Source organism: Ammospiza nelsoni, chromosome 2, assembly GCF_027579445.1.
Source record: "Ammospiza nelsoni isolate bAmmNel1 chromosome 2, bAmmNel1.pri, whole genome shotgun sequence".
Taxonomy (NCBI): Eukaryota; Metazoa; Chordata; class Aves; order Passeriformes; family Passerellidae; genus Ammospiza; species Ammospiza nelsoni.
Window position 1 is genome coordinate 5,180,060 of NC_080634.1, and position 22,693 is coordinate 5,202,752.

At 52.3% G+C, this 22,693-nt stretch overlaps 1 protein-coding gene across 1 annotated transcript; it reads left to right on the top strand.

The window, feature by feature from the left end:
• Window positions 1–1,764: 1,764 nt before the first annotated feature.
• Window positions 1,765–19,747, top strand: CD101 (CD101 molecule). The gene is made up of 9 exons (XM_059466220.1): window positions 1,765–1,852; window positions 2,799–3,176; window positions 4,949–5,365; window positions 8,014–8,391; window positions 9,546–9,929; window positions 11,410–11,814; window positions 16,096–16,497; window positions 17,320–17,715; window positions 19,480–19,747. Exons 1-9 carry the CDS (start codon window positions 1,801–1,803, stop codon window positions 19,671–19,673), a joined length of 3,006 nt encoding a protein of 1,001 aa, XP_059322203.1. The 5' UTR covers window positions 1,765–1,800; the 3' UTR covers window positions 19,674–19,747.
• Window positions 19,748–22,693: the final 2,946 nt, after the last annotated feature.

Sequence of the window (22,693 nt, forward strand, 5' to 3'; positions counted from 1 at the left end):
TCATTAGAGCTGCAAGCTTTGAGTTAAACTGTCCCCAAGCGTGTGTTTATCTGCGCACTGGCTGTCGGAAGCTCACTGAGGTTGAACTCCAAGTTTCCTTTCCATTTACTCTGTCACTGTAGCAGAGATGCTTTTGATGCTTTTCCCTCCTCCAAAGTGGTAACTGGGCTGGCTTACTGTCAACAGGATGATCCCCCAGGGCAGTGCTGGCAGTGGGCTGCTCTTGGAAAGCAAACCTCTCCATCCCTTTCCTTCTGAAATGGGAAGGTTTAATCCTGCAGCACGGAATGTAAGCCTACCATGCAGTTATGGCTGTGTCCTGCTGCCACAGGGCTCAGGTGGGATCCTGCAGGGACCTCTGCCTCTGCCACAGCCCATCCTCTGGTCTGGATTTGGTTTTCTGAGGAGCTGGTGATGGAGGGTGGAGCCTTGCAGCAAGAGGCCTCTGCCTCCACTTCCCAGCCTATCATATGAGTTGGTTATGTAAATGGGGAAAGGAGGGACCTGGTGTTTGTTTTGGGTCGTTACATGAATCTCATTGCCTCTGGAAGCCCCCTGGGATCTAGCAAGAGGAGCTGTTTTATTGTTGGGTTTTGCTTGTGAATCCCTGAGCTAATTAAGTCATTCAGTCAGTCCCTCTGGCAGCAGCCCGGAGCAGCATGGCTCAGGGATAAATGCTTTGTGCCACCTGGGGAAAAAAGCCCAACAGCCCCAAAACAAAGAAAATAACGCCACCCTAAAAATCCCCAAAACCAAAAAAAAACCCCACCAAACAAAAACCCCAAACAAATCATTTCAGCAGTGCTTCTGAGCCCATCTCTAGTGTTTTGGCTACATGACTCAGAGATTGGGTTTTCCCTGCCTAGGATGTGGCCCTGGATGACCCACCATGTCCCAGGACACCCCTGGCACCTGCCAGCAGGAGCCAGCAGCATGTCCCAGGTGATGCAGCCACAGCACTTATCTCTGAGATGTGCCAGAGCCCCTGGGACTGCACTGGAGCCTCCTGACCTCAGCCCTCCAGTGCAGCTCCCTATGGTCCCACTGCTGCTGCCAGAAGTGTTGGGCCAGGATCTCCCACATCCTTGGGATCTGCATACAGGATAGTTCCTGGCCAATTCCTGGATCTGTGGGGATCCTTCAAGAACCAACAAGTGACTGGACTGGCTGCTATGTTCCTCCTGACCATGGAGTGGATGGGCTGTGGGGGTGCTGTGGGAGGGATGCCCCACTGAGGGCACTGGAGTGGGGACAGCTTGATCAGCCATCTTCAAGGAGCACTGTGACACCCTAGCCTGTACCCAAGGCATCATGCTGCTGGCTGCAGCCATGGGAAATCAATAGCTGGAGGAACCTTCATCCCTAGAAATCTGCTTCCATCCCTCCCTGGAACCCAGCCCCTTGTCCCCTCCTCGCTGTCAGCAGGGAGCAAGCTGCTCCATGCAGTAAAGGGGAAGCAGTGAGACAGAGGTTTAGCCCATGAGCTGCTGTTGGACAGCAAAGCCACAACCAGTGGTGCCCACAGGCGGGCATCTGGCATGGACACAGTGACAGAAGGGGCTGTGGGCATCGTCACACTAGCCCAGGTGGCCTGGGGACAGGGTGCAAGCTGTCACCTCCCAGGGGGTGTTGCTCTGCTGATGCACCCCGCTCCGTGACTTCTCCCTGCCATTCTGAGCAGAGGAAACCACCACTGAGAGACAGTTTCCTCCCAGCCTCTCTCTAAACAGCGGCGTGGCCATCGCCCATGAGAACCCACCAGCACCCCTCTGGGAGAGGATCCAAGCAGAGAGGACTCCCATGGGGCTGGCACAGTGCCTGGCAGCTGCCTTCCTCTTCCTCCTCCTCCTGGGTGAGTGCCCTGCCCAGTGGCCGGAGCTTTCTTGGAGTGTTGTGGGGAAAGCAGGGCATGGGGGGCTCAGCCAGTGCTGCTCTGGCTCAGGTGCCATGGGAAGAGGTGCATCAGCATGTGCTCCTTTTGCACTGTGTTTTCACTCCAAAACGAGAGCCCAAGCCCTGAGAGGGTTTCAGTGAGGTTTCAGTGAGGGGACATGCACGTCCCCGTTGAGTGGCTGATTGCAGTGTGGAGGGTGTTACCTCGCTCCCTCTCCCATTGGGAGGGAATTTCTGGAGGTTTCCTAGGCAGCCCTGTCACCGGATCTCTTCCCTAGCCACCACAGTTGTTTTTTAACTCAGGACCATGTCCTGTGGGCATTCTGCTTGGTGTGCATGCTGAGCTCCAGACAGAGCGTATGTCACTGCTGGGAGCTGTATGGAAGGGGAGAGTCTGTGGGTGGCAATCCCCAGACCCTCTGCAAGCAGAAACGGAGGGAGCTCTTGATGCTTCCTTGTGCCCCCTGCCTTCAGAGGAGAGTTCTTTCTGACCCCCTCTCCTGTGCCCTCCTCCATTTCTGTCCATGGAGCATCTCTGCAGCATCCAGCCTGCTGCTGACCCCCACTGTCCCGTGTCCATCAGCTTCTGTGTTGCTATCTCCTCCTCTGGCAGCGATCAGCTCTGCACCCCTGCTCCCTGTCCCCCACGCTTTGTGAGCTTGGCCCTCTTCATTTTAACACACCACAAGCTTCCTCCAGTGCTCTCAGCCTGGTTGCTGCTTCCCCTGCAACGCTGCCTGAGAGAGGCTCTTCAGGCACAAACGGGCTCGGCAGCCCTCTGGCCACAATGCTCTGGGCTCTGTCGTGTGACCCCCAGTGTGACAGGAGACAAGAAAGTTCAGGGCTCTGTTGTCACAGGGCTTGTTCTTGTAACTGCCCCCTGCAAACACCGTGTGTGCCGGCAGGTCTGACCAGTGCCCAGCGGCTGGTGACAGTCCAGGAGGGCCCTCTCTACCGCGTCAGGGGCTCCCACATCACGCTGTGGTGCAAGGTGAGCGGCTACCAGGGCCCGGCGGAGCAGAACTTCCAGTGGTCCATCTACCTGCCCTCGGCCCCCGAGCGGGAGGTGCAGATCGTCAGCACCGTGGACCCCTCGTTCCCCTACGCCATCTACACGCAGCGCGTGCGCGGCCGCGGCATCTTCGTGGAGCGGCTGCAGGGGGACGCCGTGCTGCTGCACATCACCGAGCTGCAGGAGCGCGACGCCGGCCAGTACGAGTGCCACACGCCCAACACCGACGAGAGGTACTTCGGCAGCTACAGCGCCAAGACCAACCTCACAGGTGGGTCCTGAGTGGGAGCTCTGCTCCCAGTGGGACAGGTCGCTGCTGTCCCCACAGGGACATCTCATCTGTCAGAGGGACACTGGGGAAAGGGATGGTGAGTGGGCTGAGGTAGGTGTGTCAAGATATCCATCACCTTGCATGTTCTCTGGTTTGAGGAATGTTTGAAGGAGCTGGGGCTGTTTAGCCTGGAGAAGAGAAGGCTTAGAGGTGACCTTATTGCTTTCTACAACTTCCTTCCCCCTAGACAGGTGGGGGTCAGTTCTCTGGGCTTTAGCTGCTCACAGTGACCCTAAGATACGTTAGGAAGTCTCTTTGCCCAGCCAGGCGGTCAAAGGAGTCAGAACTCTTCAGTTCTTGGTCTCAAGGTTGTTCATTGTTTCTTATCTATAAAATTCTTTCTTCTGGCCTGCTGAGGTCCGCTCAGCAGGACAGACAGAGGCACTCTGCCTGCCCCAGGGTGGTGTTATCTTTTTATACTAAAAACTACATGTACAATATTTACAATTACTTTTCAATATCTATCACCTATGTTAGACAGTGAACTTCTACTCTAAACCAATCCAAAAATGCCAAGATGGAGGCCAAGGAAAAGAAGGAGAAAGGCTGGACATGCCCAGATTCCTCCATCTTGCCCCCCTGAACCTCTAAGCCTCCTCTTCTCCCATTCTAAAAACCCCAAAAAATCTATTTTCCACCCTGTGACAAACTAGTTATTATTCTACTTATACTTTTGTGGCTTGCAGATCTTCATATAAGGTTGGTAACTTTTTCCATGGGTCATAATCCAAGTCACTGGTGTCTTGAGTTCTGTGCCAGGCTCTCTGAGCCCCCTGGCAGGGGTCCTGGCAATCCAGGACAGTTGGTCTCTTCCACTGGGCAGCAACTGACAGAACAAGAGGACACAGTCTAAAGCTACGTCAGTGAAGGTATAGATTGGATACTAGGAAGAAATTTTTTCACTGAAAGAATAATAAAGTACTGGAATGCAATAAAGCACTTGGTGCTGTAGTCTAGTTGAGGTGTTAGGGCAGAGTTTGGACTCCATCTTAGAGGTCTCTTCCAACCTCATTATTCTGTGATTCTGTGGATATTTCCTCCCAGCCAGAGCAAGGGGAGGAAAAGGAAGCCTCTGCTCTCCCATGGCATGACTTCAGCTCCTGACACAGACACAGTGTGTTGCAGCTGAGCACTTACGAAGGCAGAGGAGTTCCCAGGCTCTGTGGGTGTGGGAATTGACCCAAGTGGGATACCCACAGATGGAGGGAGGTAGCAGCTCCTGCAGACCATGGAGAGGGAAGGCAGTGGGGTGGAGGTACAGAGGGAAAGGCCCAGCTGTGAGCCTACTGAGTCTACGTGGTCACACGGTGCTTCCACTTGGTGTTCAGCCCTGTTTTATCCTTTATCTTGGTGCTACACCAGTCTACTGGTGATAGATCTCACCATTTGAGATAGTGAGGGGATGGGCTCTAATCTCCTTGGGATTGCCTAATTAATACTGACTATAGTTTGACTGGCGAGGATACTGTAAAGGGATTCACTGTTTTTCTTGTTTGCTGAGGTTTTAGTCACTTCACACCTCAACCCAAGCTGATGGAAGCCTTGTCAGCCAGCTACAGAAGATTTTTCTCCTGTACTGTCAGGTCCCTTAGGCCCTGGTTGTAGATTCTTGGGAGTTGTCCTATGCAGGGACAGGAGCTGGACTCAGTGATTCTTGTGGGTCCCTTTGAACTCAGGATATTCTGTAATTCTGTGTTTCTCCCCATGCTCAGTGATTCCAGACACACTCTCGGCTTCCATGGCACCCCAGGCCCTCAGTCACATGGAAGGGGATGTGGTGGAGCTGACCTGCGAGGTGTCCAAGGCCACTGCCCAGCACACCCATCTCTCCGTTGGCTGGTACCTTCTTCAGGGAGCAGGAGAGCAGCCTGCCAAGGAGATCCTCACCCTCTCCAAGGACTTCATCCTGAAGCCAGGGCCCTCTTACGAGCAGAGGTTCCTGGAGGGGGATGTGCAGCTGAACAAGGTTGGGAACACCACGTACAAGCTCGTCATCAGGGGAGTGAAGCCATCTGAGCAGGGGCAGCTGTACTGCGAGGCAGCCGAGTGGATTGAGGATCCTGACAAGACATGGAAGGACATCTCCCGCCACCAAACTCAGAGGACTTGGCTGGCAGTGTTGAGCCGGGGTAAGGCCTTTGCAACCTCACCTTGCTGTCTCCAGCCCCCTGTGCATTCCAGGCTCTACAGCAGCAGAATTCAGTGCCCCTGCACCTGGCTGTGCCACAGCCCAGGGACACACTGTGGGTCTGGCTGGGCACTGAGGGGCTGGGCTGAGCTGGGCTGGGCTCAGGGCCATGGCAGCCCTGGCTCAGGAGCTGATGGTGCTTTGGCCGCTCGTGCAGACGAATCCCCGACGCCAGCAGCAAGGCCACAGCCTCACAGACCTGTGTGAGGTGTTAGCAGAGGGCACAGCGTGTGCCCACAGCGGCCTGGATGGATCCTTGGCAGTGCTAACTCCAGAGTGTGGAAACAGGGTTATTACACTGCCTCAAGGCTCTTGTGGCCTTGAAGTCAGCTGCTTGTCACTGTGCCTCAGCACAGGGACCCAGGGATGGGATGTGTGTACTGCACAGCTCTTGTTGGGGGTGGTTTCCCTGTCCCTGCTGCCGCCAGCTTGTTTCCAGAGCAACTGGGGCTGCTGTTTGTCAGGCCTTTCCTCTGAGCCCCCTGTCCGCCATCCCTCCTGCCACAGCCTCTCTGGCTGTGCTCCTCACCCTGCCCTTCCCACAGATGTGTGTGAGTAGCTGTGCCCAGGGGAAGGGAGAATCTCTCTCTCTCTCTCACCAGTCAGCTTTAGCTCCAAGCTGCCAAGGCTGTGGCTAGTGGGTGTCCTTTAACACAGGGTGCAGTAAAATGGATCAGTCTCCCGCTGAAGCCCTGCCTGTGGGGGTGATGTACCCTGTCCCCGCTGCTCAGGGCGGGTGGAGGAGGCCTCAGAGCAGAGCTGGGGCAGCGAGGGGAACTGGTGTCCCGTGGGAGGGCGGTGAGTCAGAGCAGGAAACCAGAGACACAGACGGGTGAGAACTCAGCACTCCGAACGTGGCTCAGGGGAGCAAGGTGCCAGGAGGAGGGGGAGGGAACTGTGCTCTCTGGTCACTTTGTTTCCTGAAACCTGTCTGAGTGACTAAGCTTTATTCCCCTCACTGTGCACTGTTTGCTGCAAAGGCTTTCCCAGCCTGCAATGGCAGTCAGTGCACTCCTGTGCATCCTGTTGTTGACGAGGGCTTGGCATGACTGGCAGTGTGAGGATTCAGGCATCAGTGCCATGGGATTGTTTAGAAACCCTGTCAGAGTTTGGTATTTGTCCTGTGGTGTTAAAGGTAGAAGGGAGGTGATGGTGGTGAGAGGACATTGTGGTGGCAGCGTTGGTGCTCCTGGTATTGCCATGGTGGGACAGCAGTGGGTGTGCAAGCCCTCCATCAAATTTGCAGGGCTGGTTTTTTCCTCCAGCACCCAGAGGGGGACCCCAGGGCTGAGCACCCCATCACTCCAAGAGTCATCAGCCACTGTGACCATGGCTAGCTGCTCCAGGGGCTTCTATAAACTCTGCAGCAAATATTTAGGAATGCCAAACATATCTGCAGCAGCTGGGATTCCTGTTCCCAAACTGTTTATGAAACAGTGTTTGAATTCACATGGTGCTGTGCTTTAGGTAAATTATTTGAGCCCTTCCAGTTGTGGTCTGCGAGCTGCTCTGTTTTCCTTCCAAACTAGAGCACGTAACCCTTCCCTTGTTTTGAGACTCAGGGGGCACCACAGTGACCCAGGGACACAGTGGTGTGAGCCAGGGAATGGGGGCTCTGTCCTTCCTCCAGGTTTTTGGCCATCCCAGTGCTTTGTGGGCTCATGGCTCAGGGTTTTGGGGTACACAGTACACAGTGGGTCTCCTGCTTGCAGCCACTGTGCAGCCAGGCTGATGCCAGGAACCAGGGGCCTTGAATGCCCAGTGAGGAAGGTGAATGCTGTCATAGCACCCAGAGATGGGGTCCCTACCTCAGACACAGCTGACTGACTGCCCCAGAGGGTCTGCCAAGGGGAAGATGGCTTTAAGTTCCCCCTGTCACTGCCTTCTTTGCTCAGCACCTCCTGCTAAGTGGTGTGGGGAGCAGGATCCACCTTCTCTTTCTTCCTTCCTGCCTGATGTCTTGGCATTTCTGCTTTCTGTAGGAACTTAACCCAAATCCTCTCCAGCTTGGACAGCACCTCTTGCCCACAGCAGCCACTGGGGGTTTCAGCATGCAGGAAGAGCCACAGTAGATTCAGACAAGCCCCTTCATGCACCTTTTTCTACCACAAGCACATAGTTAAAACCACCACTGTGATAAAAGCCCTTTGTGCCCCTTCTTGGCTTACAGGATAGGTGTTCCATGAGGTAAAACAGCTCCAGGAGGTGAGACAGAGCAGCACCTGCAAAAGCTGATGCCTCTGAGTTAGGGCAGGGCCCAGTTCCAATGCCTGAGCTGAGCAGGGGGAGGCTGTGGCCAAAGGCTGTCCCAGTGAGTGCTCTGTTGGGTTTATCTGCTCTTACGGGGGGAGCTCAGCTCCCCAGGGCTCTGGCTCTTCCTCCACCTGCAACTGCTGCTTAGTGCCCACAGCTGGCAACCCTCTCCCCAGGGTCAAGCTTTCCATCCTGACCACTTTTCTTATGAAAAACCCCCACATTTTAACAGAGAATTCCCTCCTGCTGCCCTCTGCACGGCCACTGGTGCTGCCAGGCAGGAGGGCAGCACGGGCAGGGCCACCCACCACCCTCCTTGTTTTTGGCTGCCCACAGGCACAGAGCTCTCCGTGGACCTCACTGCCACTGAACGCTCCCTTTCTGAAGGGGACACCTTGCAGCTCAGCTGTTTGCTGGAAGCCCCAAAGAGCAGCAACTTCAAGGTGCTCTGGCTCCTCAATGGCATGGAAGTGGCCAGGGTTGATCCCCACGGGGTGTTGACCTGGGAGGAAGAATACGAGGAGAGGGCCAGGCTGGGCCAGCTGCAAGCAGTCAAGCCAAGCAACACAGTTTATGTTTTCACCATCTCTGAGGTGGGGCTGCAGGACAAGGGCACCTACCAGTGCTCTGTGTCAGAAATGAAGACTCCTGGAGGCTTGCAGAGCATCCAGACCGTTGTGTCATCAGGCATCCAAGTGGATGTGAAGCCAGCAGGTTAGTAAATCCTCACAGCTGCTCTGCTGGGTGAAGTCTGCAGGATCCTTGACTGGGAAATGCTTCAGGTCTGGCCTCATCTTGACAAGGGCAGCAAGAGTGCAAATATGCCATAGTTTTTGATAGATAATGGGAAAAGCATTTGCTTTAGCCCATATTAGCATGACAGACACAGTAGCTGTCAACAAAGTGTAAATCTTTAGTCCAGTCTCTTCACAGTAAGTTTTGGGGCAAATAGGTAGAATTCTGAGGAGTCTGGGTCCTCCTGTGTCTTTGGTACTGAAAATTGTGAGCAACATCTGCTGCTACTCCTGAAAATGACAGGAAAACCCAGGAGAACAGGCACATCTGGGGAGGGGGATCATTGTCCTTTCCATCAGGGTACTCTCACTGGTTTGGATGGATGATTTGTGAGAAACCACTCTAAGGAAAGTGTGTAGGAGGCTCTTGGTTTCCTTGTCATAGCTAGATAATAGTTATTCTGATGTAGCAGGGGCTGCCTGCTGGGACTCTGTTTCTTAACTCATTCTTTATGTATCCGTGTCCCAAGAAAGACATAAAACAGAAAGAAAAAAAAGCAAAACAAAACAAAAGAAGAAAACAAACAAACAAACAAACCAACCCCAAAACCAAAAAGCTGAAATCACAAAGCTTTCTGCAAATTTATATGAAAAGGCTGGTTGAAAATTTCAGGCAATTCCCCAATATCACTGAAGGGGTATTGGGGACAGCTAAAGGTGATACAGAAACTCCATCATCACAAGGCATGAAATGATTCCTTATTATTAGAAATCTACAGTTCTTATAGAAACAATGGTGGATTCAAGACCTGATTGGCCTTCAGGAATCTTCTCTCACAGAGTTGGTGAACTATGAATGGCACATTCTGGAGAACCATATCTATAAACAACAGTTACAGAAAGAGAGATATTAATTGCTTGAATTATTTCCTCTAAGTTTCCCACAGCTTCTACACAGCTTCCCAGGATTTTCCTGGGAGAACCCTGTCTCTCTCTGCTCAGAGGATATGTAATTACTACACCCCAACTCCTTTTCCAAAATCAAGCTTTGTCTGGTCTTTCCATGTAACGCTAGAGTATCTCTGGCATTTCCCAAGGAGCGCAGCATCCCAACACGGTCACTGTCCTTTGCAGAGAGCCACCTGCGCCTGTCTGTGTCCACCAGCACCCCACGGGTGACAGCAGGAGACCCCCTCACGCTGCACTGCGAGGTGCAGGGAGCCAGCGGCCCCGTGTCCCTGCGCTGGTGGCACCTGTCCCCGCAGCAGCCGGGGCACAGGGAGCTGCTGGCTGCCATGGAGCGGGACGGCACCCTGAGCCTGGGCAGCGCCTACCGGGACGGGGGGGCTCGGGGCAGCCTCAGGCTGCAGAAGGAGAGCTCTGGCACCTTCACCCTGGTGATCCCCAGCACACTGGACGAGGATGATGGCGGGCAGTACCGGTGTGAAGCCACACAGTGGGCCCGAGGCCGGAACTGGACAGGCAAGGGAGAGGCAGCGGTGACGGTCACCTCCATGGGTGAGTTTGGCCATTTCTGGGTTTGAGAAGTGTGTGGCTCTCTTTTTCCCAGCCCAGCAGTTGAATGAGGAGTCAGGATTCTTCTATTCTCATTCTCAAGGTTGTTTATTATTTCTTATCTCTAACGTTCATTCTCCAACCCACTGAGGTCTGTCTGGCAGGTTGGGTTGAAGCACACTGGCTGCCCTCACAGTTGGATGGTGTTCTCATCCAATTCACCTTCTCATCCAACTCATCTCTGCAGCCACAACAGCCCTGTTCTCCACAATACCAGCAGTTTCACTTCTAACTCTACTAGTTCTCTTCTTCCTAACTATCCTAGAGGTAGCAGTAGTGATAATCCAAGTCTATGTCTTCATGCTCCTACTGAGCTCTACCTACAAGAAAATATCTAACTCTCAAGGGCACACCAAGCACATCTTATCACAGAGTAGACACCAGCCCCTGACCCATCCTAGGAGCAGCTGCTGCTCTCCTAACACCTCAGGACTAACAATATGGTTCCACTACAACTCCCCTCGACTGCTTATTCTATATTCTTTTATACTAAAAGCTACGTGTACATTATTTACAATAACTTCCCAATACCTATCACCTATGTTAGACAGGTATCTTAAACCAATCCAAAAGTGCCGCCATCACCCAGATCATGGAGGCTAGGAAGAAGAAGGAAGGAGCCCAGGGTGCACCCAAATTCCTCCATCTTGGGACCCCGAGTCCCCTTTCTAAAAACCTCAAAAATCTATTTTTCACCCCATGATAAACTAACTATTATTCTACTTAAACTCTCTGGACTTGTAATTCTTCATATAAAGGTTGGTAATTGTTTTTGCATGGGTCAAGATCAAAGGCACAGGGGTCTTGGGCTCTGTGCCAAGGTCTCTGAGCCCCTTGGGCAGGGGCTCGAGTCCTCCAGGGCAGCCAGAGGAATTTCCTGGGTTCTGACAGGTGGACACATCAGTGGTATGTAGGCCTGCTGTGCTCTGAGCTCTGCTGCTGCTGCTGCAGGGTGACTCAGGGCTGATCACTTGGCCCTGCAGTGCTTCAGTTTTCTCCATTTCTACCACGATGCCAGAGTCCTCCACGGTGTGTTTTGGGAGAGACCAGTGGGAGACAACAGCTAAAATGCTCGGGGATCTGAGGGGCAGTATCTTGCTCAGCAGGCCTGTCTCCTTAAGCTGGAATACAAAATTTCTGTTCTAGCAGCATAATTACTTGCAGTAATTAAGTTCCACAAAGCTACTTGCTGAGTTGTCTGGTGGAATTGATCAGAGATACACCCCTGGTGCTGGCCTCTGATTGCTTTTCCTGCCCTCTCCTCTGAGTGCAAGATCTGCTCATCTCCGTGGTGTGCAGTGACCGTGGCCTTCCTTCTTGGGAAGGGAAGGGTGGCGGTGGGGTGGCACAGAGCGGGACTTGTGTCCCCATGCCAAGGGTAGGATTTGTGTCCCCATGCCAAGGGCTCTCTCCTCTCGGGCAGGTTTGGGTCTGCAGGCCACGCTGAGAAGCCGAATGGCCACGGTCACTTACGGGCAGAGTTTTGAGCTCTTCTGCCAGGTGTTTGCCAGCTACGCCCTGGAGGAGGTGCCGGTGTCCGTGCGGTGGCGTTTCCAGCCCAGCCCGCCCGCGGGTCCCTTACAGGAGCTGGTCCAGGTCCCTCCCAATGGCACTGTGCTCTGGGGGGCAGCACAGCCACGCTTCCAGGGGAAAGCCCAGCTGGCCAAGACTGACAGCTCCTTCAGGCTGCACGTCCACAGCGCCTTGCCTGCCAATGAGGGGGTGTACCAGTGTGAGGTGGAGGTCTGGAGGAGGAACGTCCTGCCCCTGGGACAGCCAGCAGCCAGCACCAGCTCCAATGCCGTGGGAATAAGAGTGGTGCTGCCAGGTAAGAGGAACCTTCAGCAGAGGTCTCTCCTGCAACTTTAAATCCATCAAATGTCACCAGGGGCAACCAGGGCTGCTGATGTCTGGAGTGTCCCCAGGGCTGCAGGAGATGGTGCTGCCTGTTCTGGTGCTTCCTCAGCACCTGACAAAACCTTGGAGGCAAATTTGGTGCTGGGAAATTATTGCTGGTAAGCAGTATCTATTTGTTGGCAGATTACACCAAGCATATAGGGATCAGCCTTGCCACTAGGATTTTAAGCCCGTTTTCTGGAAAGAAGCAGTGCCCCTCCAAGAAGCCCAGCTGAATGTTTGGGGTGCAAGGTACACCCCATGATGTGGGCTTCTGGGAGGCAGTGGAGAGAAACCAGCCCCTGAAGCTGATGCTGGGATATGCCTGCGTTCCCTGATCAGGATATATTGAAGGTATGCTGAGAAAGCACCAGGCCTCCCTGCTGGGCTGGGAGCCAGCACTGAGCCTCAGGGAGCCAGGGACTCCGTGGGGAGGCATCTCCTGCCAGGCACAGCTGGGCTGCACAGCCAGGGCCCTGCCCAGGCTTCCCTTTTATGGCCAGCCCTGCAGGCAGGGGCTGCGCTGCCATCCCTCCTGCCAGCATCCCGCTGGGAGCCTCATCCTCTTATGGAAGAGAGATGCTGCGAGCAGACAGACCCCAGCCCCCAAGCCAGCCTGATTCCTGCCACCCCAGCAGCACCACGGTGCCAGCGTGCCCTGCTCACAGCTGGGGCTGCGGGGTTTGTCCTGGCCAAAGCCTCTGAGCTCTGCAGGCAGGCGTGAGAACATGGGCTGGTTTGGATTTTTGCCCTCATATCTGTTCTGCCAGCAAAGGAGAGTTCTTGCTTTTTTTTTTTTTTTTTTTTCCCCTTGCAGTAAGTGTTCCTTCCTCTAAAATCCTTGGATTTTCAGAATCACAACCTAGTGAACTGAAATTATGCATTTTTCATGTATTTTAACTGATGGGTTTGCTGTAGCTAATACATTTTCTACCCTGTCTGGCTCTTTTCTCTGGAGCTCTCTCCTCTTCCACTGTTACTGATTTCTCACCCCTGTGGAGCTGGGATGCTCTGCAGCTACAGCCAGCTGGGGCAGGGTGGCACTGAGGCAAAGGGGTGACAATAATCAGCATCTCTGAGCACCCATCTCTACTGTAAATGGCATTAAGATGAGCGGGTGTAATTGCAGAGCATCTACACAGAGGAGATGGCAGCAGCATGAGACCACAACATTTGGCTCCAAATGTGTTGCAGCTGCTGCTGGAGACTGTGACTCCATAAAAGATGGTGGGAACTGGGAGAGGGTGATGTGCAGTGGGAGTTTCCTGTTGGTTCTAATGCCACCTCTCTTGAAAGGCAGCCCGAGCCAGTGGAGGATATTTGGGAAGGTAGGGAGGTCTAGGGAGGAAGCTGGCTCAGGCAGCAATAGGGTTGAGGGGAAGCTGCAGAAACTGAAGCTGCAAATCATGAAAATCACCAGCCTGCTTCTCCTCATATAAAACCTCATAGCTGGAGCCTGCAGAGATACTGGAGTTCTTGACTTTTTGCTTCAGCACTTTGTTTACTACTTGATGTCAGTTGGTGCTTTGGGAGTTTACATGTTGCTGTAATCTATGGACCATCTTCAGATGGGAGGGACATCCATGAAGGATTGTAGCAGACAGGGAAGGAGGACAGATCTTTTCCATTTCCAATATCTAAGGTTGGATCTCATAATTAGTGCTCCATGAGCCTCTCAGTGCAGCTGCTTCCCCCACTCTGGAGTGGGCATTTTCATTTTGTGTCCCCCAGGCCAGCAGCCCACATGAGCTGTGTCCCTCTGCCTGCTCCACTGCTCAAGCCAAGAGTCAGCAGGCAAGGTTCACAGGGAAACAGGCAGTGAGGTGCTCAGCTTGGTTAATTAAATTGAAAATGAAAGGGGGAACAGCACCATGGATTTATGTGAGAAAGGAAGAGGCAGGCAGCTCCTCTGCCCTTTTGGTAAATGATCTTTAGCAGCACAGAGAGAGGAGACCTGGAGTTAAAACAAAAGGACTTTGCAGCAAGTGCTCTGCTTCGTCTTGAGGTGATCTCTGAGAGTGTAACAGCAATTTTCCTCATCAAAATCAAGCACTCAGTGTGTGCCTCCTCTCTGAGATCTAGCAGCTTTTTCTTCTCTGGAGCATTCTCTGCCCCAGTGGGTATCAGGCCAGGTCATACTAGCAGCAAGACCCTGCCCTGCCTGCCCCCTCATCCCCTGGCACTTCATTGACTTGCTGAGGGGTATCCTTGGTGCTGAGCAGACGAAGTTCAGAATTAGGTGTCTTATTTTTTCCAGTGTGCTCAGTTCACCTGTCACAGAAACCCAGGATGCTGGAGATTGGCAGGGACCTCTGGAGGTGACCTGGTCCAACTCCCTGTGCAAGCAGGGCCACCTAGAGCAGGCTGCCCAGAACCATCTCCAGATGGCTTCTGAGTATCTCCAGTGTCCCCCTCTGAACATTTGAGCTTCCACAGGGCCAGCTCTGGGACGAGTGTGCTTTTAAATACTGGAGTTTAAAACATCAGCTTGCATCTAGTTCCCAGGTGTGCTCAAGTCTGTGTGGTTTTCATGGTGGATCTGATGAGCTTGCACAATGTCTTAATTAGGGTGACTGCTGTCCCCTCTCTTCTGCTTTTTGCCCATACCTGTTTCTTCAGAGCAGCAAATGCACGCTGTGAAATGCAGGACAGCACTGTGATCCCTTGGGAACACCCACCTCCCCCTCATCCCAGTGAGTGTTGCTGTGGAAATCCTCATCACTGAGTTGAGACAATAAGCAGACACTGGGACTTGTGCAAGTGCCTCTGTGGAGCAAACTTTTGGTGAAAATGTGTTTGTCTGGAGAGAAAGGAAGAATAATGGGGTGCAAAGAGAAAAGGATAAGCAGGGAGGTTTTGTTGGCAGATTTCACAGAGGCAGAGGCTCTACAGGGATGTAAAGAGGTATCAGTTGGGATATTTTGCTTTGACCAGTCTCAAGAGAGGCAGTGAAGGGCTCTGAAGTGGATTGCTTGAGTTTTGAGAAGGAATCCTTGAAGGAAGGGGAAATGTGAAAGCTTTTTCCTGCAGTGCCTCCTTACTCCTCAGCCCCTCTGGAAGAAACCACAGCTCCCTCTTGTCCCAAAGCCCTCTCCACAACCTGCTGCCACCACATCCCTTGGGACTGGGAGGGAGAGTGCCCTGCTGAGCCTGTGGCCAAGGGCAGAGGTCTGAGACATTCTGAGGGACCATCTCAATGTGAACTCTGCTGCCTGTCCCCAAACCAGCACCCAGGGGCTGAGCCTTGAGGGAGCTCAGTTGTCCCCAGCTTCTGTGGCAGAGGGTGTCCTGCTGCTCAGCTCATATGCAAGGAAAGGGCTAAGAATGGAAACTCAGCCTACAGTCCCTTAAAACCCTGATGGTGTCTCCTGCTGAGGAATTTCTCCCTACCTGAGGGTAATACCTGTGTGTGTTCCTTCCCCTGACTGCTGAGCATGGAGGGGAGGGTGGAGGGGAAATACAGGTGGCTGGAGGACCTTTAAAGATATGGATTTGCAGCCTTTTCCCTGCTGGAGGAGAGGTTCCAGCAACAGGTGATGTGCTGTGGGAAGAGGTTCCCTTGGAGCAGGAGCAGCACAGACACATCAGGATTTCCCTGTGCCCAGGGCAGAGCTGCAGGCAGCACCCTCCCTCTGCTCTCCTCAGCTGCACAGCACCGAACAATCTCTGGGTGTGATCACAGAGGGTGTGGAGGACTTTGGTGTGTGGTTTTGGATTAATAACCACAGCAAACACCTGAGATGGCAACTGTTAGTGAAACCCACAGAGGCTCTGTAGTCTCTCTATGATAAAAGACACTTGTTCACAGTCTCCAAAGCTGTGGGCTGCCTTTGTCACGTATGTGTTAGCCTGCTGATGGGAGCAGTGGTAGACAGACACATTTGCTTCAGACAGAGGCTTTGCCTCCCAGCTCCAGCACAATGGCTGCCTCCATCCCCCGTTCCTGCTCCGTGGTCTCCAAGGCACCTCCTCTGCTACTGTCCTGCCCACTAACACCCAGCTGTGATTCCCTGCTATTGTTTGAACAAGGCTGTGTGGATTTGCTCTTTCCCTCCTCCCTCTGCTCCAGCATCCCCTAATGAGCCTTTTTCCTCTGTGTACCCTCTTCCTTACTCCTCTTCCAGTGTGTTTCTCTCAGCTTTATTCCCCTCCTTGTCAGTATCCCTGTACTGGCAGCTGCATCTGGCATGACTGTTTTGTTTCTCCATTTTAGAGAGCAAGCTTCAGGTTGATATGAAAGACAGCTCTGTGGAAATTGCCAGTGGTAATGCAGCCATTCAGTGCAGGATTGTGTTTGCCCAGGAAAATTCACAGTTTGCTGTTACCTGGTACCTCCTGCCTCCTCTGGCAGACACAAAACCCCTGCAAATCCTCAGGGCCAACCACAGCAGCATACTGGAGTACGGGTCTGAATTCAGCTCTCCTGCACAACAGTCCCGCTTCCTGAGCCAGAGGGTGTCCAGCAGCCTATTCCAGCTGCAGATCCTGTCTGCAGACCTGGGGGACCAGGGCAGCTACTACTGTGTGGTGGAGGAATGGCTCTGGCTGGTGGATGGCTGGTACAAGCTGGGAGAGGGAACATCGGGAAGGACCACGCTGAAGCTCAAACTCTCAGGTGAGCAGGTGTTATCCCTTGTGTAGGTGCTGCTGGAGAAGGTTGGATCAACTCATCACAGGCCCCTGCCAGGCCTCTCCTAAGCTGGCAGGGCTTAGGAAAAGCAGCAGCTCCTGTGTTGGATCAGAGGCTTAGGGATGCAGGAGTTGTCAGTGCCTCTCAAAGGGAAATAGGGAATTAGGAAGATTTACCACATCCTCCCAAGCCAACCAAGCTGCTATTTTTGCTACTGGCAGATGTAGTGGAATGCTTCACAACAAAGTGAATTTTGGCCTTTTTCTTTTCCCTCCAACACCTGGTGCACTTGGGTGGTTGTGCAACGCTGTGAATAGAGAAGCTGCCTTTACCTGGTGCTGCTGAGCATCCTGAAGGAAAACGCGTGGTTTTCCTTAACCTGCAGCAAGCACATTGCTGCTAAGGAACTGGAGGTTCAGCTGCTCTCACCTTAATGACTGCACCTCTGGGGTGCATGGTGGGTCTCCCTGACTCAGTTCTTCCCTCTCTCAGCCTCACTCCAGCTCTAAATAAAGTGCATCAGAGAATTCCAGCTTCCTAAACAGCTTTTGGTCCAAAAGATGCCTTTATCACTTATTTGGAGGGGTTAGGAAGCATTACTGCACAGGGGGCAGAGATGATGGGCAAGGTGGGGACACAACAACCCAGGGAGAATGAGTCACAGCAGCAAGGGGCCTGTGGGAGGCCATTCCAATCCCTCACACTTTGCTCCAGAAGGTTCCTGTCAGCCTGTGGGTGCGGGCAGAAGTGTTTTTACAGCTGTACAACACCACAACATCTCTTTCTGCTCTCACTCTCCCCGCACAGAGCGCGAGCTGCAGATGGAGAAAACCAACGGCAGCATCTCCGCGCGGGAGGGCGAGGAGGCCACGCTGCCCTGCCGGCTGCAGGGAGCCCCCCTGCCCCGCTCTCAGCTCTCAGCCACCTGGTTCCGGGTGCGGGGCGGCGGCCGCGACGGTGCCCTGCTGTCCCTGCGGCGCGATGGCACCGTGCAGTACCCCGAGGGGCGCCTGGCAGCCAGGCTGTTCCTGCGCCGCCCCTCCGCCCGCGACTTCAGCCTGACGCTGAGCAGCGTGGAGAGCGGAGATGCTGGGGTGTATTACTGCCAGCTGCAGCAATGGCAGCAGCAGGGCGAGGGCAAGGACTGGGCTGTGCAGGCCTTGGCACGCTCAGGGCACACCCAGCTCATCACCGTCCCGCCAGGTAACACTGCTGGGTGCCAGGGGCTGGTCACCTCCTCTCCACAGAGCCATGCTGGGGCCAGGACCTCAGTGGTTTGGGGGGAGAATTCTTGGTGTGACTTCTCTGGCAAGTCTGGCTAGGCTGAGGTCTCTCTAAACTTCACTTTGGGGTGAGTGGAGTCGCCTGCTGGGTGCAAAGGTAGTGCCACAGACATGTTTTATGAAAAAGCCTTTCCTTAGGATTCTTCCTCCTGAGAAGCTGAGGTCTCAGGAACAAAATGCAAACATTGATTATCTGCTGCTGTGGAATGCAGCAGGTGCATCTGTGATTGGTCTCATGTGGTTGTTTCTAATTAATGGCCAATCACAGTCCAGCTGTCCAGACTGTCTGGGTCATTCACAAGCCTTTGTTATAATTTTCTATTCTAAGCTAGCCTTCTAAAGAAATCCTTTCTTCTATTCTTGTAGTATAGTTTTAATATAAGATGTATATCACAAAATAGGATTCTATTCTGGTAGGAATCCAGAATCACTGGATTCTGCATGCAGAAGTTTAAGTAAATAAAAGCAAAGGTTTCAGTCAGGTGCACGAAGCATTTTTAGGAGGGTAATAGGCAGGAGTTGTTGCTGCTTTGAGAAAATAGGAGGCTCAGATGACCCATGTGGAGGAAAAAATATAAACTGTGAGATCAATCATGATGCACCCAGCTGAGAGGATCTGGCACTTGTGCTCGCCTTCAGCTCAGGCCGTGCCTGAAGCCAGCCTGGGTGCCTGCACGAGTTCTGGCTTCTGCAGCAATTCCCAGAGCTGAGCAGCATGGAAAGAGAGACCCTGCAGAGCCCTCCCCTCTGCCTGCTGCTCCCACAGCCAGGCACAGGCCTGCTCTCATGGCTTTGCACCTACAGCAGAGCTAATCTGGATTTAATTGCACAGAGAGGGACTGACAGCACTTCATCCCCCCTGCTGCTCTGTTGCTGCTGTTACCCATCGCAGCTCTCTAGCACGCAGGATTTCTCCTTCATCAGCTCCCTCTAGCTCTTGTTACCCATTACTGGTGGAAAAACCATTGCTAAAATTGCTCAGTAACTGGTAGTAAATTCTCCTCTAATTTTTGAATAAGTGTTTTCGCCAAGTGGTTTTCACAAAAGGCAAAGTCTTAGCTGGGTGTTTTTTCTTTCTCCCTTTCTTTTTAATTTTTTTTTTTTTGGGTGGCCATGTGTGTGCATGTGTGTTCCTCCAGTGATGCAGGTATCTTTGAAGTACCCAGCAGCCTCCACCTCAGCTGGCGAGCTGTTCTGCAGGAGCTGCCAGGGATGAGGATGGTGCTCACAGCTGCCTGCAGCTCTCTGGGGATGAAATACAATAGCAGATCAGCATAACAAGGGGGGGCAGATGTCTGGGGGGGGACAGGCACCTTTTCCTCTTATCCCATCTTGCTCAGGGGTGCAGCCTCTGACAGATTTCTGCCTCATCCCACTGTCAGTGGTGTCAGGCAGGGTGTGTTGCTTTTCCTCACTGAGCCCAGTCTGGAATGGGTGAGAAGAACTGGGCTGTTTCTGTTGGGATGTTTCAGATGAACAAGCCAGGGCCTTATCTGACCTCCCCAGACAAGAAATTGAGGTAAATTACCTGGTTTCTCTCTCCCTTCTCCCCAGGTAGCCTGTATGAATTCTTAAAAATTGGTAGCTGTTGAAGATTGAAGGAAAAGTGTTAAGAAAATAGCACTTAGGAGTGAGAAACTCAAACCAGCTTGGGGCCTCACTTTTTCTTTCTTTTTTCTTTCAGAGTCAACTGTTTTGTCTAGGATCTGCTCATCCCCACCACTGCTGAACTTCATCTTATACTTACCACTGGTTCTGATCCTTCTGCTGGCCCTTGCTGTCTTCTGCTGGTACTGCAAATTCAGGAAAAGCAAGAAAAGCAACATCACTGGATGGATGATGGAACTGGACGGGAATGAAGAGGCCAAGAAAACTTAGCTGGTCTGTGGACTAGCAGAGCTGGACAGCTGAGGAAGACTGAGTACTTGCAGTGGGGCTTTTTATTGTTTTGTATTGGCTCTTGCAATAAATCCTTGAAATTGTGTGTTTGTTTTTGATATAATGAGGCAGCTTTGGAATTACTAAGCAAATAGGGTTTACATAATAAGTGTTTCTGTCTTTTAGGTTAGGTACTCACCCACTTCCTGCTCTGTTTGTTGTGGTACATTTGGAGACCCTTGCAATATGCATCTCCCACTGTGGATGGAAGTGGTGTTATTCCTCTGCAGGAACAAAGGGAAAACACAGCTCTTTCTGTGCTGTGACACAAAAGTATCACATTTCTACTAATTTTAGGTGTCATGACAAAGCTATGTGGTATCCAGGCTAAAAATCAGTGGTAGAACTGGAAGTGGAATATTGGTGTCCCATTTCAGTCATCGCCCTTGCCTTTGCCCACTCTTTGCTGGGGAAGCTCTTGGACACCTCTGTTTTCACATCCTGAGAGTGCCCAAAGAGCATCACCTCTCCAAAATGAAATGGGTCTTCATCAAAACCTGTCACAGGAACGTGAGAGACTGAGCAAGGCTGGCTGGGCCTGAAAAAAGTCCAGACCAGAGGAATCACAGCCATTCGCAAAAAACCAAATTCTGTTGACTCAGTAAAGGACTGACATGGAGTCTTGGATCCCAGAAGGAAGATGTGGACATCAGACCATCTTGGAGAGGACCCTACAAAGTTCCAGCTCCCTCCTTTGCTTCTGCTGTAGGAGAAGACAGCATCCAGCCCCTGGCACCTGGGCTGTCTGTGGGTCAGGAAGCTGCACAGCTGGCATCTGGTATTAGACACATCCAGGTTGTCCCATATAATAAAAAAACATATGTGTGCTTGTGGGGCAGCTCCTCTATACCCTGGAATCCAGGGCTCACCTTTTCAAGGCTGAGGAGCTCTGCTACCTGATAAATAGCTGGTATTGTGCAAAATGGGATGTGGTCCCAGGGAGCTGTAAGGTCAGGTATCAGGGCAACACTCTGAGCACGTTCCTCAGACCAAAGCAGCTTTATAGAAACCGCAGCAGGCACTCAAAGACCTGCTTCCTGTGACCACAGAGAGATTTGGAGACACCACAGCCCCTCTAGGTGACCTGTTCTTTCACTTTCTTTGCAATTAGGAAAGCTGCCTGACTTTATCCTGAAGAACTGGCAGGTGCTTCAGTCCCTTGAAAATGCAGTTTTTGCACACATCTGCTGCTGTTTCCCTGTTCAGCCACCTCTGTCTGTGCGGGCTGCTTCTAGCTTTGTCAGTCTTTCCCTGCAGGATGTTGGGCCCCGTGCAGCTTTTCCCTTTGCTGGCCTGACCCCAGCTGCCTCTCCCGCAGCGTGAGCGCTCAGAGCTGCGTGTGGGGCTCTCTGCAGAGGTTTCCCCCCTGCCTGGTGGGTTATGTCCCGTTTACACATCCCAGTGGGATGTTTGATTTCCTCTTGGCGTGTGACGGCGCGGCGCTGTTTGCGCTTGGCTCGTGACCATCAGGCCCCTCTCGGCAGGTTTGCTGTCTAGCAGGTTGTGTCTCCACTGTGTGCTCAGGCTGTTGGCTGTTCCTGTCTAACTGCAGCCCCATTTTCATGGAGGTGTTGAGCAGCTTTTGGCACCAGTTTGTGGAAGATGCTGCTGTCTGTCTTAGCCCTGTCTCGGTGAAGCTTTAACTCTTGGGCCGGTTTCCATCTGTTTGACAGAGAAGCAGATGCTCCTGGGATATTAAACTCCTACAGGTTTCATGGAAAGTGGTAAGTGGATGAAGGAAAGGAGGCAGGCCACCAAGGGAAGGCTGCAGTGTTAGCTGCCCACCTGGTGCCTGGTTTGTGTTTAGGGGATATGGAAAGGAAATGCAGATGTGTAAGGGCACAGGAAAGGAAGGAAAGAACTGCTTTTCTCTATCAACTGTTAACAATAAATCTATGCACGTAGCTTATCTGCTAATTTTGGGCTGTTTATCCAGGTTTTCATTTGGATTGTTTCCTTAGTTTGCCCAAGAATACCTCGGGAGCCTACAAACCTTGGTGAAGTCAAGAATATGTGATGCCTGCTGCTTATCCCTTCCCACCAGGTTTTCAGTATTATTGCAAAGGAGATAGGTAGGTCTGCTTTGGTTTTGTTCAAAACAAACAGAAAAGTAGTGGGTTGGTTTTTTTCTTGCATTCTTTTTAGTATTTTTAACTACTTTGTCCCTGTACCTCCCTGGGGATTAAAGTTAAAAAGATGCTGCTCAGTTTCCACTTCTTTTTAAATATAATTTTGCCCTACTTGCCTCACTCGGTATCTCACACCTTCTCAGATATTACCACAGCAAACTACTAATAGATGGCTTGACAGCCCATTCTTTATGTGGCCTAGGATGAACCTCATCAAGACCATCTTTCTAGTCAAAATCTGAATTATTTAGGCCACTACTCATTACCAGAGTGCTGGGGACAGCCCCTACCCTACTGTGGCAGTCACGTGTGTGGGTCAATCTTTAAAAGCTGTGTGAGCTCTCTGAGTGACCTGAGTTTGGTGCACCCCCCAGAATTGTGCTGTCCCCCTCACTCAGCCACCTCAGGAGCCCATGGCAGGTCTGTGGAGGGATCTTTTCTGCAAGCAAAAAGCTGCAGACTGCTGCAACAAGAGATTGTTGTGTCTAGTGGACTGGGAGGAAAAGTTTGGCAGAGAGAGGGAGGTTTCTCCATCAACTTTCTTCCTCTGTGCCCTTTTTGCTCAGTTAACCTGAGCCCCGTAAGTAGCAGCTTCCCATTCATGCAGGTGTTAATTTAAGTTTGTAAGTGTGCCTAGGGCCATGATGAAAGGGTCTGCAAGGAGAATGTGTGTTTTTGCAGCAGTGGGCTTTCCCCCCTGTTTTTTCTTCGGGCTTTGCTGGGTCACTGCCAAACCTTTAGCTGACTAAATGTTTAGGATGTATTTTTTTCCATGAGTAGACTTTGCATTCCAGCTGGTTCCTGCAGCCCCTGCCTGTTTTGTTTATCCTT